Below are 14,900 nucleotides of genomic sequence, written 5' to 3' on the forward strand. Positions count from 1 at the left end.
CAGAGGAAAAGAGGGGAAAGAATCATGTTATGTCTGTTATTGAACAAGTTACAGGCTTACTATTTTATCCAAGAGCAGTGAGACTTTAATCTGAGATCTGAGTTTCTGCTCCATCAGCAGAAATATTACCTGGCAAAAGAGTCTTCAAAAAGAAGGCAGAAATGTAGTAGCAGCTCTAAAATTAGGGACGAGTGTTGAACTAAGTTGTGAGTAAAAAAATGTGCATATAGGGTGTCTTTTACCTGAATATCTAGCTCCACCAAAAGGACTTGATCTGAGTTTTTAAGAATTTCAAAGACTTAATCCCATTTCTGAAGGCTATGGCTGGGAACAGATTTTAGCATGGTACTTATGGGGATTTGAGAAGGGAAAGAAGAGGATGAAATCCCCTTTACTTTGCAAAGAGATTTCATCTGACACAGAATAATTAATGCGCCTGTGACATCTCTAGAAATTGGCTACTCTCTGCTTGAATGAGTGGCTTGTTAAAACTGTTACAAACTTCCACAGCAGGAAATACTCTTCAAGGTTACAGATGCAATCATTATCAATACTACCTTTGGAAAATACTCTGGATTTTCTTCAAATGTTAAAATAACATTCACTACAGTTTAAATCTAAAGGCTAGCTTTTGTCTGACAATTAAGTCAGTGATCATTGCAATTGTTCTGAAAATTTGGTTATTTATTTTGTTTCATTCACGTAGTTAGTTTCCTGTCTGCTGGCTCAATATCAAATGCCAAAAATAAACACAACAACAGTAGCCTTCCAGGACTAATGTTTGAATTACTTGTTTCTTCCACAATTTCAATAAGTGGTAATTCTACCATTTATTTCCTTTTACAGCACTGAGGTGCGATTATGAAGTTAAGCTTTCCTGAGATCAAGCAAGGTCTGGACTGTAGTCCTGTATCACAAATCTTTTGGGATTCCAGCTTTGTGCATTCTTGACAGCTACCTCTTTGCTTATGAATGGATCCACTAAAGGAATAAAGAATTTTAAACTAGATTTGAAGAGGGAAGGGGATAAAACCAGGCTCCCTGGAGTTAAGTCTGGTAGTGTCACACAAATGTTTGAGGGACAGTGTGCTGGGGAGGTCTTTTGGTCTGCCCTCTCAGTGGAAGTAGGGGATAGAGCCATGTGGCAGCAAAGACACAAGGGTTATTGAAGTTAGAAACCACAAAGTGCCTGGGAATGGTCATGTAGGAATTAGGGCTTCTCCCCTCAAAATGGTAGCAGGATCAACAGCCCAGCTGAAGTGCACCTACACAATGCACACAGCGTGGGCAACAAACAGAAGGAACTGGAAGCCACTGTGAAGCAGGAAAACTGGTGTAGGTTGCCATCATGGAAAGCTGGTGGGCTGACTGGCATAACTGGAGTGCTGCAGTGGATGGCTATGGACTCTTCAAAAGGGACAGGCAAGGAAGGGGAGGCAGTGGGGTGGCCCCATATGTTAGGGAGTTTTGGTGGCCTTGAGCCTGGTGATGGTGATGGTGATGGCAGGGTTGCGTGTTTCTGGGTAAGAGCTGGGGGAAGGCCAATGAGGCAGGTGCGTGTCCAGAGAAGGGCAGTGGAGCTGGTGAAGGGTCTGGAGCACAAAGCTTCACGAGGAGTGGCTGGGGGTACTGGGGTTGTTTAGCTTGGAGAAAAGGAAGATGAATGGCTGCCATGGCTACCCTGGGTCATGTCTGGCAGCTAGTTTACATTCCTTTCTCCAGAGTATCTCTGCCATGCTCAATAGAGAGTATGATCACAGACAGGGAAATCTTGCCAAATCTGGAACAGATAAAGACATAAATGAGTAGAGCTCAGCAGAAATCAAAGGAATGAGATTTGCAGTTTAATTTTACTTCTAGCATTTTTCCCATAGGTTAAAAACATCATACTGATTGTAAAGACAATACATTTCTAATTACTGAAATAATTTTTTTTTTCTCTTAGTGTACAGGTCATTTAGCTTCACTCCATTGGAATATATGCTTATATCCAAATTTTACATAATTATGAAGATGTGGATATGTACAATATAACTCACTCATGACATATTAATACTAGGTATTGTGAATTAGCAAAGCTTTCCTGCAGAGATCCTTCTCTCATCTATTATATGTACAGAGGCAGCATCAAGCAAACACAGGTGGCACAAACAAATGACACAGATGCTTTACATGTAACATAACATACATGCTCCTGCTGCAGGTGAATTGCTGACTATTTTGTTCTAACAAAAACCCACATTGCTGGGATAGTAAACCATTTCAACTGACTTTAGCTTTTTACTCAAAGCAAGTGTCCACCCTTGCATACAGTAATCCTGTGAAAATTTTGCCAAGATTTTGTATGTCCCGATTTCCTCAATAAACTGCCAACTTTATGGTGGAATGCTGCAGAAAAAGAGGGAATGACGTGGGATGAGCTTCCCATGACTGAAATGACATTTAAATGCAAAGAGCTAGGATAAACCTCCTCATTTTTCTCATGCCAGAATTTATAAACATCACTTAGCTTCAGGTTTGGAGTTCTGGGTCTATCTCCTTCCATCTCTCTTGATTCACTGTATCTTTATTGCAGCAAAACATGTAGCTGACCTTTGATTATTATCACCTCACTGAGACTGCATGCTCAATCTCTTCCATTTTCAGCTGCCACAATAAAAGTTAAAGGATTATACAGAGGAAAGCTAAGCCCGGAACACTGTTTTTCTTTTTTCCTATTTGTTTGTTTGTTTGTTTTTGTGGGTTTGGTTTGTTTGTTTTTTTTTTCACTATGTAAGTTATTCCAAAATTTATAGCATGAGCTTTCCAGTCTGATTTGACAGCAAAGTTTCCTTTCCTTTAATGAGAAATGACTGTATAAAGCAGGGGTACACTAACAATTAATAAGCTTCTTGCAATAAAAGTTAAAATGGGGAGGCAAGATGCAGATATTAACCCATGTAATAAATTGCAAATAGACATCAAAAAGATTGTTTATAACTCCTCTTCAGAAGTCACAGCTAACCTAACAAAGTCACAACTGGATTGCTAAAATACAGCGTGAATTTGATGCACTTAAAACCATTATTTTCAGTTATTTAGATAATTAATTTCAAAGTGTTTAATATATTTCTCCTCATGTTTTCCAAATGGGTTCTTTAGTCTTTCTATTTTTGTTCTCCAAGTTGTACACATACATTTTTAATGAAATCTGATCTACCAAATCTGCTTGGTAAAAGTTCAACTTGCAAGTAGAGTCAGAGAGGTGCAGCTTCACCTCGTAGAGGTTATGGTCATTTGACTGTTACTGGTTACAGTTCTGTCTGAATGAGGCGTAGTGCTTTCTTCATGTTCTCTATTACTGAAAAAAAAATAAGAACTGTGAAAATGTAGTAGAAATACATTTGAACAATTGAAAAAAAACCTCACCTAGTTTGATTTAGTAAATTATTCACAATGAAACTGATTTATGGTCACATTTTATTTTAGAGATTGTTAACTAAAACAGAAAGTAAAAAAATTAGTGAATCAAAATGTTTAACTTATGGGATTTGACAAGAATCCTTTCAACTCCCTCATTTCTCAACAGCAAGCTGGTAATCAGATATGATGTGTGTATTTGTGGTGAGATATATTGCATTGGTGTCAAATAGATGGCATAAAGTAAGAACTGGCTCAACCTGAAAAATCACATTCCTTTCTGATATATGGCTGCTAGGGCTATGGACATAACCACCTGCATTTCTTTACTGATTCCCTCCCACCACGGGCTATTTACATTGTACAGTCAGATAATTTTGAGCATAGTGACATTCACCATTCTCCATAAAACTGCTCAGATCTTGATTCTGAAGGTTCTCACCCATGATCTTTCAATTTTTCTTACTTGAATAGTCCCAATAAATTCAGTGGGACAATGTGTGTGATTGTTTTGCTAGAACAGGTTAGACCATTATAATTTATTGCAAATGCTCTCACATGGTATTTATTTTACTTTGAGATCCTAATGGATTCTCAAGCACAAGTGATCAGGATGGGGGGTATCTGGCTGCTTACAACGTGAGATACAAAGTAACACGGCAAAGGGCACTTACGGAACATCATGTCCTGCGGTTCGTAAGTGTAAAGCCGGTTGGAGTATCTTCCTGTGATATCAGCTCTTACGGTGAGAGATGGGTCTGAAAAAGTATTTGGGTTAAACACTGCCTTCCATTCCCACAACAGCTGAGGGTGATGGCGTGGCATTACTTTGGCAGCCCTGTTTCTGATTTCATCAATGCAGCAATTACGAGGCCGTTACGCTCTGTTCCAAACAACTGCTCTTTACTTGGAGAAATCCTGAACAAAAGCTAACGCTCACTTTTATAGTACACAGTTATTTTTAAGTGCTAGGTTACACATGCATGTCATTCATATTTAAAGAAAAATATCCTGTTTTACAGGTTCTGACTTTACATCAGAAGAGGTTAATCTGACCAGATGCACACATAGTGGGGGCCATGCCTTTCAATGGCAATAGATAGCATGACTTACCTAGAGCCTTGAGAATGAAAATCTTCTGATTCCTAATGTTCCCAGACTGGGAACAAGTTGTTGTGAATTCTCTTCCCTCAGTTACCCTTCCAAGTTTATTATTAATTTACTGATTGCTGTAACTACACTGCTTTCTGTCTGAGTGTGGGCTGAACTTTGAATGCCATCACAGTCACTCCAGGCTCCCTGTACAGCGAGTGAGAAGGAACAGGCACTCTGGGGCATAATTAATTTGGTACATTCCAGAAGTCAGCTTTAAAATGGAATAAATCCTTAGATGCCACTGACTATTGATTTATTCTGTGGTAATGTCCACTTTATAGCCATCTACATTCAGTCAGATATTTGATTTTTTCAGTAAACTTTGTCTTGTAACAGAACCAGCAAGAAGCACGGAGAGCAACAAATCCGGATATTAACAGACTTCTAAACATCTTGCTCTCAAGCCCAAGTAAGTGCCCTCCAGGACATATCTGTAATCTGAGGATGTTTACAAGAGTCAAAGTATACAACAGAGGCAGAGAGATTTTCCTTTGGCAAAATGAATAATTTTGATGTCCCCACAGGAGGACAGTGGCATAATTCCGATATAACAACTTTGATGATACATAAATATTTTACATACCTACAAACATGATTCGAGGCACGTATTGTCCATCAGGTGACAGGTTTTTATCTGTGGTTTCATGCTGGTATAAAAATTAAGGTTAGTTGTTAAAATATTTCTGTAAATTTTGCTGAAATAGTACCACCTGTGAATAACCTTGCACCAGAAAATAAAACCAAATAGGTACTACTCGTGTGTGAATACACATGCACAATTGTCTCTACTTAAATAACTAAAATGTCAACTATATTATTTAAAATGACATGAAAAAACAAGACAAAGAAAGAGAAACACAGACGATGAAACGACACCAGTCAAATTGCCCCAAACCCTTCATACCATGAGATTCAGCATAATGAAGTTATTTTGAGCCATTTCCTGTATTTCTTCATTTTCTGCAAAAGCTTTCTTCAGTGCTAGAAAAGACAGGATCACTTTGAAATCCATCTCAAATGCTGCCTTTCCATCTGTGCTTGGGCACCACACTGGTCAGAGACTGAGTCACATTGTTCCTGCCTCTGCTGATTCACATTCCTGAGGAGACACTTAAGGGCTCTATCGCTGCTTTTGGGGGCTCTTTGGCCTGTGGCAGTACAACCTCTGGCTATGAAAATGGAAGCTCTCTTCTGTTATTTATGAAGCCTGTTGTCTCAATGGATACCATGTCTTGGCTTGACAAAAGTGCATTATTCTCAGAAAATTCTTGTTAGATCAATTTCAGCAGCCCTGTCCTTGCCTCCTTATTTAGTTACCATTTCAGGAGAGCTAAACAATATTAAATCTGTTCAATGAGTCAGTAGCCAATCTGTGCCTCTTAATTTAAACTGAGTGCTGTATTTGGAGTAGCAATACAGCAGCAGTGAGATTTTTTCATGTTCTTTATTATGTAGTTTCATAGTGGAGTTTTTGTATATAATGGTAATAAATTTTTCACTTTTCATTTACCTGTTTCTCTGAATAATTTTCAGTAAGTGCAGTGTAAATATATAGATAGGTTCTGGTTCTTATAAAAAATATTCACAAAATTTTAACACACAAAAAAATCAAAATTACCTTGGCAGTATTGGCAGTCTTCCAAATGATGAATTACCATCAGTGGCTTGTTACTTTATTAATAATAATAAAAGATGTAGTTAGGTCATTTGACATGTATTCATATGGGTGATTTTACTAGCAGACTGAAAAAGGCAAATTGCATTTAATCTGATGTTAACCATGAGTAAAACCATGTAGACATTCTGTAAAATACTACAGAAATTTCTGAGCAAGGGAAAAGAGCATAAGCACTTCATAAAAGAAAGAAATGGAGAAACAGCATTTCTATGTCTAAATAGGCTGTCTATAGTAAGAGATTCTGGAATAAAATAACAACAGATCCACCATAATTTCAGTCTCAGGCAGTAAATAATCAGACTAAATAGGTATGTTACTTAGGTATGAATTTCTCCAGGGTTAAGAAAATAAAAATAATATATATTAATTAGTATAAAATAGATTTTATAAGATTGGGTTTATCATCAAATACTTTCCATGAAATTTTTCTGGTGTTTTAAGCTTTCTTGAACAACTATATAGTATATTACTTATATTCTGTAAATAGTTTGGTAAAGTGTTAAAATTTTATATTTTGGACGTCAAAACATAAACAAATGTGTGTTTTCTCCTATATTTTTTAAGCTATATTTACTGTTCAGCAGGTCAGTTATTAATGCTTGGTCTGCTTTCAATAACAGGAATTGTTAATTTCTAACCATTTTCACACAGGGTACATGAAATTAATTGTCTTTTGTTTTACAAATAATTTGCCTTCAATTTAGCAATAGCTCATGCTACACTATTGTGATCTACAATGAGCTGTAAAAGATATTTAAATAAGTATTGTTATGAATTCTCAAATCTATTTGCAGCTGATTCTCAGAGAAGACTGAGCTTGGAACTTCCATTTCTATAGAGACAGTGAGAAAATATATCATGAACATATTCCAACTAATAAAGTGTTGGGGGAAACATTAAAGGCAGTAGATCACTATGCAAGAGTAAATGTAACAGAGTTCAAGAAAGTAATCAGAAGTACATGATATTAAAACACAATAGATGTAGTTTAAAAATTATGGTATCTATTTATGATTAATAATTTAAATGACAATACCTCCTTTGTGGCAAAGAAATGACAACATTACATTATTGGCCCATTATGTTACTTCACAGTCACAAGAGTCCTAGAAGTCCTTTTGTTTATAGACAGAGTCTATTTTATTTAATGTGTGTCTACAGATCAGCTGTCATGGTGTTTCTTTCTTCTGTCTCATTATTGTATATTCCAGCAAGATGGAATAACAACTTTATCTTCATACTACTTTTTAATCTCTTACCTTTTCTTTGCTTGATAAAGCCCTTCTTCATAAGTTTGTACCCACGTAATTTCGTCTCCCCACCCTAGAAATAAAACAAAAGGACTAGCTGCTGGTCAGGCAAGTAACTCAGAACAAATTCCCTTTTTTTCTCTTTTTTCTTTTTTGTTTATGTGTATTAACTTTTGTATGCAAATAAGATTCGGGGTTTTTAGTCGAAGGTTCTCTAACATTGTGGGTATGCTAATTTCACATCTCCTGATAGATACACTAAAAGGTTAAAAAACTTGAACCAAACAACCCAACCCCCCAAAAATCTCAGCTGGTTGCATATCCAGTTCAAGCCCTTTGACAGACTTGTTAGTTATCTTTCTAAATGCTCAAGGTTGCTAAATCAGCACCCAAGTAATTTCTATCTTCATACTGTCTGCTCAGTATTTCATGTAAACCCTGGGACTTAAAGAGAAGCTGGCATATAACAAGAGAAAAATAAAATATGACAACTCAAATAAGATCAGCTTTAATATGAATGTCATTAGAACAGTCTTGGAATATACACTTAACTCCAAAGTAACTTCAATCCCTGAAGTTCAAAGCCCTTCATTTAATTAAAGAATTCAGTAAAGAAATGGCTGTTAAATAAAAATCTCCACTGAAACAAAATCCTAACAAACATCAGCTCCATAGCTCATCCATAGCTGGGAATATGCAGATCTCAAAAATCAAATTGTCCACTTGGTTTTGTGCCTTCAGTTCCCAAGGATGACAGGCCTTGCATAGCAGATCCCTGTATGGCAGTGTGGCTCCATTCATGACAAGTGTTCTACAATTCTCATTCTCATCTCTCCATTTCTGGACCTGGACTGGGTTAAAGCTCTGTTTCTTCTCTGCTGTCTGGACAGTGCTTGGACCAGTCCAGATTTGGTGTTGGATTTCTCACAGGACAATTGCTTGTGATGCTTCTGGATCACGTCTTCTTTCAGTACACAGGTCTGTCTGGCTGGTGCTGGGACTCTGGCATGCTGACCAGCGCCTTCCCAGCCCTGGCTGCTGTCAGCTCCTGAAGCAGGTAACTGCACACAGGAGTCAGCATTTTGGGGGCATTTTGCAGCACATTTAAGTATTTCCCCTTGGTCTGTGAAAATTACAGATAAAGTGCTCAAGGCATCCTAATAGGCCTGAAATCAGAATTCGAAAAGTTACACCTGTTTTCTGTGATTACTTTGTAGTTTGCTTGTTTTTTTTTTTTTTTTTTTTTTTTTTTTTTTTTTTTTTTTTTTCTTTTTCTTTTCTTTTCCAAATCTGACATATTGTAAAAGATTTTGTTATCTTTTTTTTTTCCATTTAGGCTTACTGGGAAAAAATAAATCCTGATCTGGGCAAACTAGGCAATACATCCCAGACTGATACTAATCTTTCCCCAGGGACACTGCTTGCAAAAATTTTTGAAATTTCTCTTAGGCTAGTCCAGGTGGTGCATGATTTTGTCAAATGGTCTCTGAGCAATTAGGCTCACGTGGAATGTCTGAGAGATGTGCAACTTTACCAGGATAGGGAAAACTCAGATCCTTAGTGGGATCTGCAAGCATTACATGGCCTGCAGAAGATGTTTGGAAGACAGATGAAGACTTTTTTGTTTTGTTTTGTTTTTGGTTTTGGTTGTTTTTTTTTTTTTTCCTGAATAGTCCCAAGAGGAGGAGAAAGGTGGGGGAGGGAAAGAGCTAAGCTATTTTTCTGCTTGTATTTCTAAGGATAGATATAAATAAATTAAAACAGGGTCTTTATTTAACATTCAGGTTGAAAATTATGCACCATAGGGAAGTGAATTACACACAGTCATGCTTTGCAGTGGATATGTGATGAAAAGCAAGAAAAAAGTCATGCAGGAAACCCCAGTTCAAACTGTTCTGTGTACAAAAATGAGTCTGTAGAAAATTTGTTCCATAGCAACTGATGTTATGGCAGGTTACAATAATAACATATATTTCAAACGGTGTATGAAAGAATATTTTTTCACTGATAGTCCTACATATACATCTTGATTTGAGAGACTCAGTTTAGGTTATTTGCTTCTGTTAGATCACTATGAGTTATATAAAATATTCAGGTTACATGAGGCCCTCAGTCATATGCTTAATGGACTGATGGAGTCAAATGATGTGAAATGAGAACATATATTAATTAGAGCATCACTTAACACTAAAGAAAACACACCCCAGTAAGTATATATGTGCATTCTATGTATGTTTTATATGTATGCTCATATATATAGATACACATTCTGTAAATGTACATTCAAAATAAACATATTTGCTGGTCTATATGGTGAGGTAAGGAGATAACTACATTCAGCGAACATACAGTACCTCTTGACAGTGTCTGAGGTGCTCGTTTTTCCTTTTTAATTGCCATTGCAAGGTTGGAACTGACTGCAATTAGCAGGAGGGACAAGGCCAATGTAGGATGGACCATTATTTCCCTTCCAATGCAAGGAAACTGGAAAACAAAGAAACAGCTTTAGTCACATGGATTTGTCACTTGGTGCAGTGTAGATCAATATGTTAGTGGCATCCTAACAATCTGTACCTCAGAGACACTTTTTTTTTTTCTTTTTTTCCTAGAAATCCTTGCCTTTGTGAGGAAAATGCAAACTGGAGGTGCTTAATTTTACTGTGCAATGCTACTTTCAGCAGTTAAAATGAGGCTTCAGGGTACAGTTCTCATGTGATTCTCATGAACTAGTACAGCATTATAATACTGGATCACAACAATTTCAAGACACTGCTCCAGGTTTTTTAATTTCAGTGAAACGCAACAGCATGAGATTTTTATTTCTTTTTATGTTGGAGCTTTTTTGTCAAAAGATGTCTCATAATATCCTCCTCAATTAAGCAGGAAGATTAGTAAGAATTTGCCACAAGTATAATACTCTTTAAATTGTCATATTCTTCCAAAACATTGAAATTGCGGTAATTTTTTAAGTTTCCACTTAAAAAATTTCCCATTCTTCATTGCATCTTTTACACTGAATTTCAGCTCAACTTCTTCTGAATAAAACAATTAATCTGTGTTTCTGGCTAGTTCAGTATTCTCTTCCTGACCAAGATCATCATAAGAAATTCAGTAACTTCTTACCTTGATAAAAGTCAGAGAACAAAAGCAAGAGTTGAGGAAAAGCATTACAAAGCCAAATTGTTTTTAATTGGTAAGTTTACTTTCTTCCAGTACAATCACTTCTAGGCATTAAAGATCTGATATTCAGGTGGATATCAGATGGTTTCAACTGAGTCAAAAAATACAGACCAGGATACCACTCAGTCATCTTACTGGGGATTCCGCTTTTCAGAGGCTGAGCTTTAGGAGCTACCAGGATGCCCCACTGAGAAATTACTTTGACTTGAATAAAAAAAACCCAAAGCAAATGAACAAAAATAACAACGACCCTCCACCCATGCCCCACCAAAAAAAAAAGAAATATCCCCCAAGACATTTGTGCCTGTACTGATAATGAAAATCTCTAACTTGCATTTAAATTTGATGTTCATATGGAACTGCAACCCTAAGCACTGGCAAAAGAAAATACTTCATGCTTTTTAGGACCGAGAGGCATGTAAAGTACTGTTTTAATGAATCTCTTTTTACATCACAGAATTACTGTTAGCAGTTAAATTTCTTGTGAACAAATTAAAACTCCATTTCTAATAACTGGCAATCTCAATTAGAGAAATTAATTCTATTTGGCTGGCTGGAGAAAAAGTTGTACATTAAAATATGCAGAAGCTAGGAAAAAAAAAATTGTAATTTTGTAGTAAGAAGTAGTCTTTCACAATGTATGAATAAAAAGATCAAAGCATTAATCTCTTTAAATCACAGGTAAAATCATCTGAAGCTTAATAATTGATTATCCTATTGAAAATTAAGAGGGCTTTGGAACTGTAACTGTAGGCAGTTTAAATTTAATATTCTATATTTTTGATGCTGCATATTCCAATGTTATTTAATTGATTCACTTAAAAGTAGGACAGCCAATACCACATAGGTTGCCTTCAATTCCCTGCCAGAACAAACATTTGCTAGCTAATCTCTATGCATCTATCATTTGTCTTTTTGTATAACTAGGCTTGTAAAACATTTGTGAACAAAACCTCATTGCTTTACTAAAGGAGAGTTAAGAATAAGAAATACTTGCTCACCAGCAGCGACCAGTTCTCCTGATTGAAGGTACTTTTCCTGGAATTTGTTAGTTAAAAATCAGTGATTTAAGCACAGAACACCTGAGCTGCCCAGGTCTCTGTGTAGCAGCAACAGCACATTCACCTGGGAAAAAATGAGGGAACCTTTGAGCTGAAAACTGAAATAATGTGTTTCCACCCTCCCCCTTTCTTTTCTGCCTTGCCTCCAACTTTCTCTCTTGCAAGTTCCCATGCTTATACACTGAATCCTTGCATTTCTCTTCATCTTTGCTTGTATCAGGTGTCTTGTATGAGGATTGGAAATAAATAGTGGTTTGTGTGTGTCTGGTAACACCCCCCCAGCAGTTTGAGTCTGGCTTATGTCCAGTGAAAAAAGAAACCACCAATGAAAGCTGGAACTGGAGGTGCTTTTGTTCCCAGAGAATGGCAGAGTTCACTGGTGCTTGAAGATAGGAATGAACCTAATAGGAAGACACAAGGGTTACTTTGTGTAGAGAAGTGTAATTAACAAATAAAACAAACTCTCTTTTCTTTTTGAGAGGGAAATAAAATTATTTATTTAAAAAATATGGTTTAAACCACCTGATTATTGCTCCTGGGAGTTGTAGTTTAAAAATATCTGTTCTTTTGGACATGATGCTTGATATAATTTTACTGAACTTGATGAATACAAGCACCTTTAGTCATCACCTTTGCATAAAGAAGGAATGAACTGGATCACCTTTTTCTTCCTCCTTCAATAGATTTTGCAGGGGAATCTGAAGCAATCCTCTTTTGCTTCTTCTCCCATATATTTGTTTATATGGGCTGTATGGTTACTGTTCTCAGAAATATTGATTTTTTCCAAATTTATGGAAATAATTTTGAGATATTGTGTTCTTAATTTCCCAGGTATTGTGTTTTTCATGGCACAGGTTTATTATTTTAAGGTGTAAAGGGGTAGACATTCAATCAAATAGACTGAAATTAGTGCTGAGCTACCCGAGAGTTCCCTTTAGCAGGATCATGTTCAGCAATTTGTTTCTATATTTGAAGGTCAGAATTTCAGCCTTTGTCAATTTTGCTAGAGATATTGGCAGCTCTGGTCAAAAAGACATTGTTAAGGTTTAATGCTGAAAGAAAATAACTGTAATGATTTATAAATCCAAGCTGGATGCCTTCAGTACTCCTTTTCAGTCACTGCTTACTAAGTGGATCTGATCAGCTACCCGTCTTTGATTTCTCTGTTCAGCACCCACACATGAACAGAGTGTGAAGCCAGAGCTCCATCCCAGGCACAATCTGTGCTGCCTGGCAGTCAAACCACCAACCTGGGCAGCAGCAGTTACCAGCCAAATATTCAATTCAATCTCTGCAGTGTAGAGCACATGCTTCTGCACTCCCTCATTGAACCAGTGTGCTCCCACTCATTGAACTCGGCCAGCCTAGTCTCCAGGGTAATGGTGGTGGAAAGCCTTTCCATTTTTCTCCTCCACTCTAAAGATTAGTTTTGGAGATAAAACTATGGGTTAACTGTGTACACATAGTTATATCTAAGTCAAAATTAGGAGATGTAATAGCTATCTAAAAGTAGGGCAGAATAAGGCAGCAATAAAGTATGTGAAAAAGACTGATTTCTAGAGAGAGAAAGATGTTGCAGAATAACTGGCACTTGGACTCTCAAGCTGCTGCTTTTGTGTGAGTCATGCAGCAGCAGATCTAGGTAAGTATTCATATGTGTAGCATATTTACAGGAAGTGAGACTGACTTTTACATTTTACTTTACAGAATGCTGCATAAATGAGGTTGCTGATGAAGTTCTTACTCTGTTCAACCCTGTCTTAGCTCCTGTGGGGCAAGGGATGAGATCACAGCTCCTGTAACAGCTGCAATTCGGCACCATTCCTGCAACCTCTATTGGCAATTCTGCCAAAGACTTTTACATGTGTTCAATGTGCCTCTGCAAATCAATACAAAATTAATTAGGAGATCTCAAAGAGAGGTCATAGTGTGGCCTGGAGTGGGGAGATGCACCATCACAAATGCCCAAACAAGTTTTACAGTAAACAATATAGGAAAACTTCACAGAACACATATTTTCATGGATGGGAGGTACTTCTGGCTCCTAACACAGGTATTTGGTGTGGACTGAGCCTGGACCTAAGTGCACATTCAAGCAGCACATGGTACCAGAGCAGAGAACTACTCTTGGGGCTTAGAGTGCTGAGCATTAGCTTTCACTGCCAAACAGTAAAAGGAATAAGTGGAAAAACCCTGCAAATGTCGATTGGGCTCATGTCTTGACTGACAGCCAAAAATCAATTTCTGGGTAATTTCAATAAAGTAATTTAAAGAAATCTAGATATGACATGGTGGTGTGTTTCTGGGTGTGTGTCTTCCAGAATAGTCATAATTGTGGAAATAGTTCTTCTGGTACTAGAAACTGATTCACAGCAGATGTACTTTCCCCCTACTCCCTTCCCTAAAAGCAGAACTCTAGGTACTGGTCAAGTGAACTAATTGCTTCAGTGTTATCTGCAAACCAGTTGTTTGCTTTCACTCAACCATTGCACCTTTTTAGATTTGTATTCCTGTAAAGACATTGTTATGGAACATAAGCATAATAATATAACTGGAAAAGCATTTATTGAATTACTTTTTGTAGTGGTTTGTACTAGCTGCAAACAGTGTTCTCTGCTTTCCAGGCCAATGTCCAATAAGCCTTCAACTTATTCCAGTACTGTCACCTCCAGACCCTCCAGGTTTTCTCTGCATTTTTTGGAAGCTGGCCCCTCCATCCTTAAATTGCCCTGTGGTACAGCCCCTGGAAAACTTGGTTCCAGGCTTCATTGACACCTCTCAGCTGCTCTGCAGCTCTGTGCCTCTGTGAGTCACTACTGTCTATTGGCTCCCACTTCTCAACAAGCTTATTTTCCTGCCCTCTAGGCTTCTCAGATTTCCCAGAACTTTTTATAGATATGAAGCTTTGAAGACTGTAAGGGGAAAAAAGTAATTTATTATTTTTCATGGATTTTGCTGAGCTTTACGGAATAAATGTGTTTTGGTAAATAAAAGGAAACCAGTTCTAGATGTTGTTGGCACCTTCCTTCAGTCCAAAAGTACAAACTGTTCTGGACTGTTTATTTAATGCTGTGAGAGCCCTGGCAGGCAGGAGTTTCTCTTCTTTCTCTTCTACCAGCAGATCTTTCTCTTACAGTGTGGTTCTAGCCATGCCAGAGGAAGCCTGGGAAGCCGCTC

General features: G+C 37.3%; 1 protein-coding gene across 1 annotated transcript; it reads right to left on the reverse strand.

The window, feature by feature from the left end:
• Positions 1-1,865: 1,865 nt before the first annotated feature.
• On the reverse strand, positions 1,866-11,749 carry AGR3 (anterior gradient 3, protein disulphide isomerase family member). The gene is made up of 8 exons (XM_053951814.1): positions 11,664-11,749; positions 9,837-9,966; positions 7,492-7,555; positions 6,173-6,225; positions 5,459-5,535; positions 5,138-5,201; positions 4,074-4,157; positions 1,866-3,340 (listed from the first exon to the last, which is right to left on the reverse strand). Exons 2-8 carry the CDS (start codon positions 9,940-9,942, stop codon positions 3,291-3,293), a joined length of 498 nt encoding a protein of 165 aa, XP_053807789.1. The 5' UTR covers positions 9,943-9,966; positions 11,664-11,749; the 3' UTR covers positions 1,866-3,290.
• Between the last annotated feature and the right edge of the window lie 3,151 nt (positions 11,750-14,900).

The sequence above is a fragment of the Vidua chalybeata genome, chromosome 1 (assembly GCF_026979565.1).
Source record: "Vidua chalybeata isolate OUT-0048 chromosome 1, bVidCha1 merged haplotype, whole genome shotgun sequence".
In the NCBI taxonomy this organism is placed as follows: domain Eukaryota; kingdom Metazoa; phylum Chordata; class Aves; order Passeriformes; family Viduidae; genus Vidua; species Vidua chalybeata.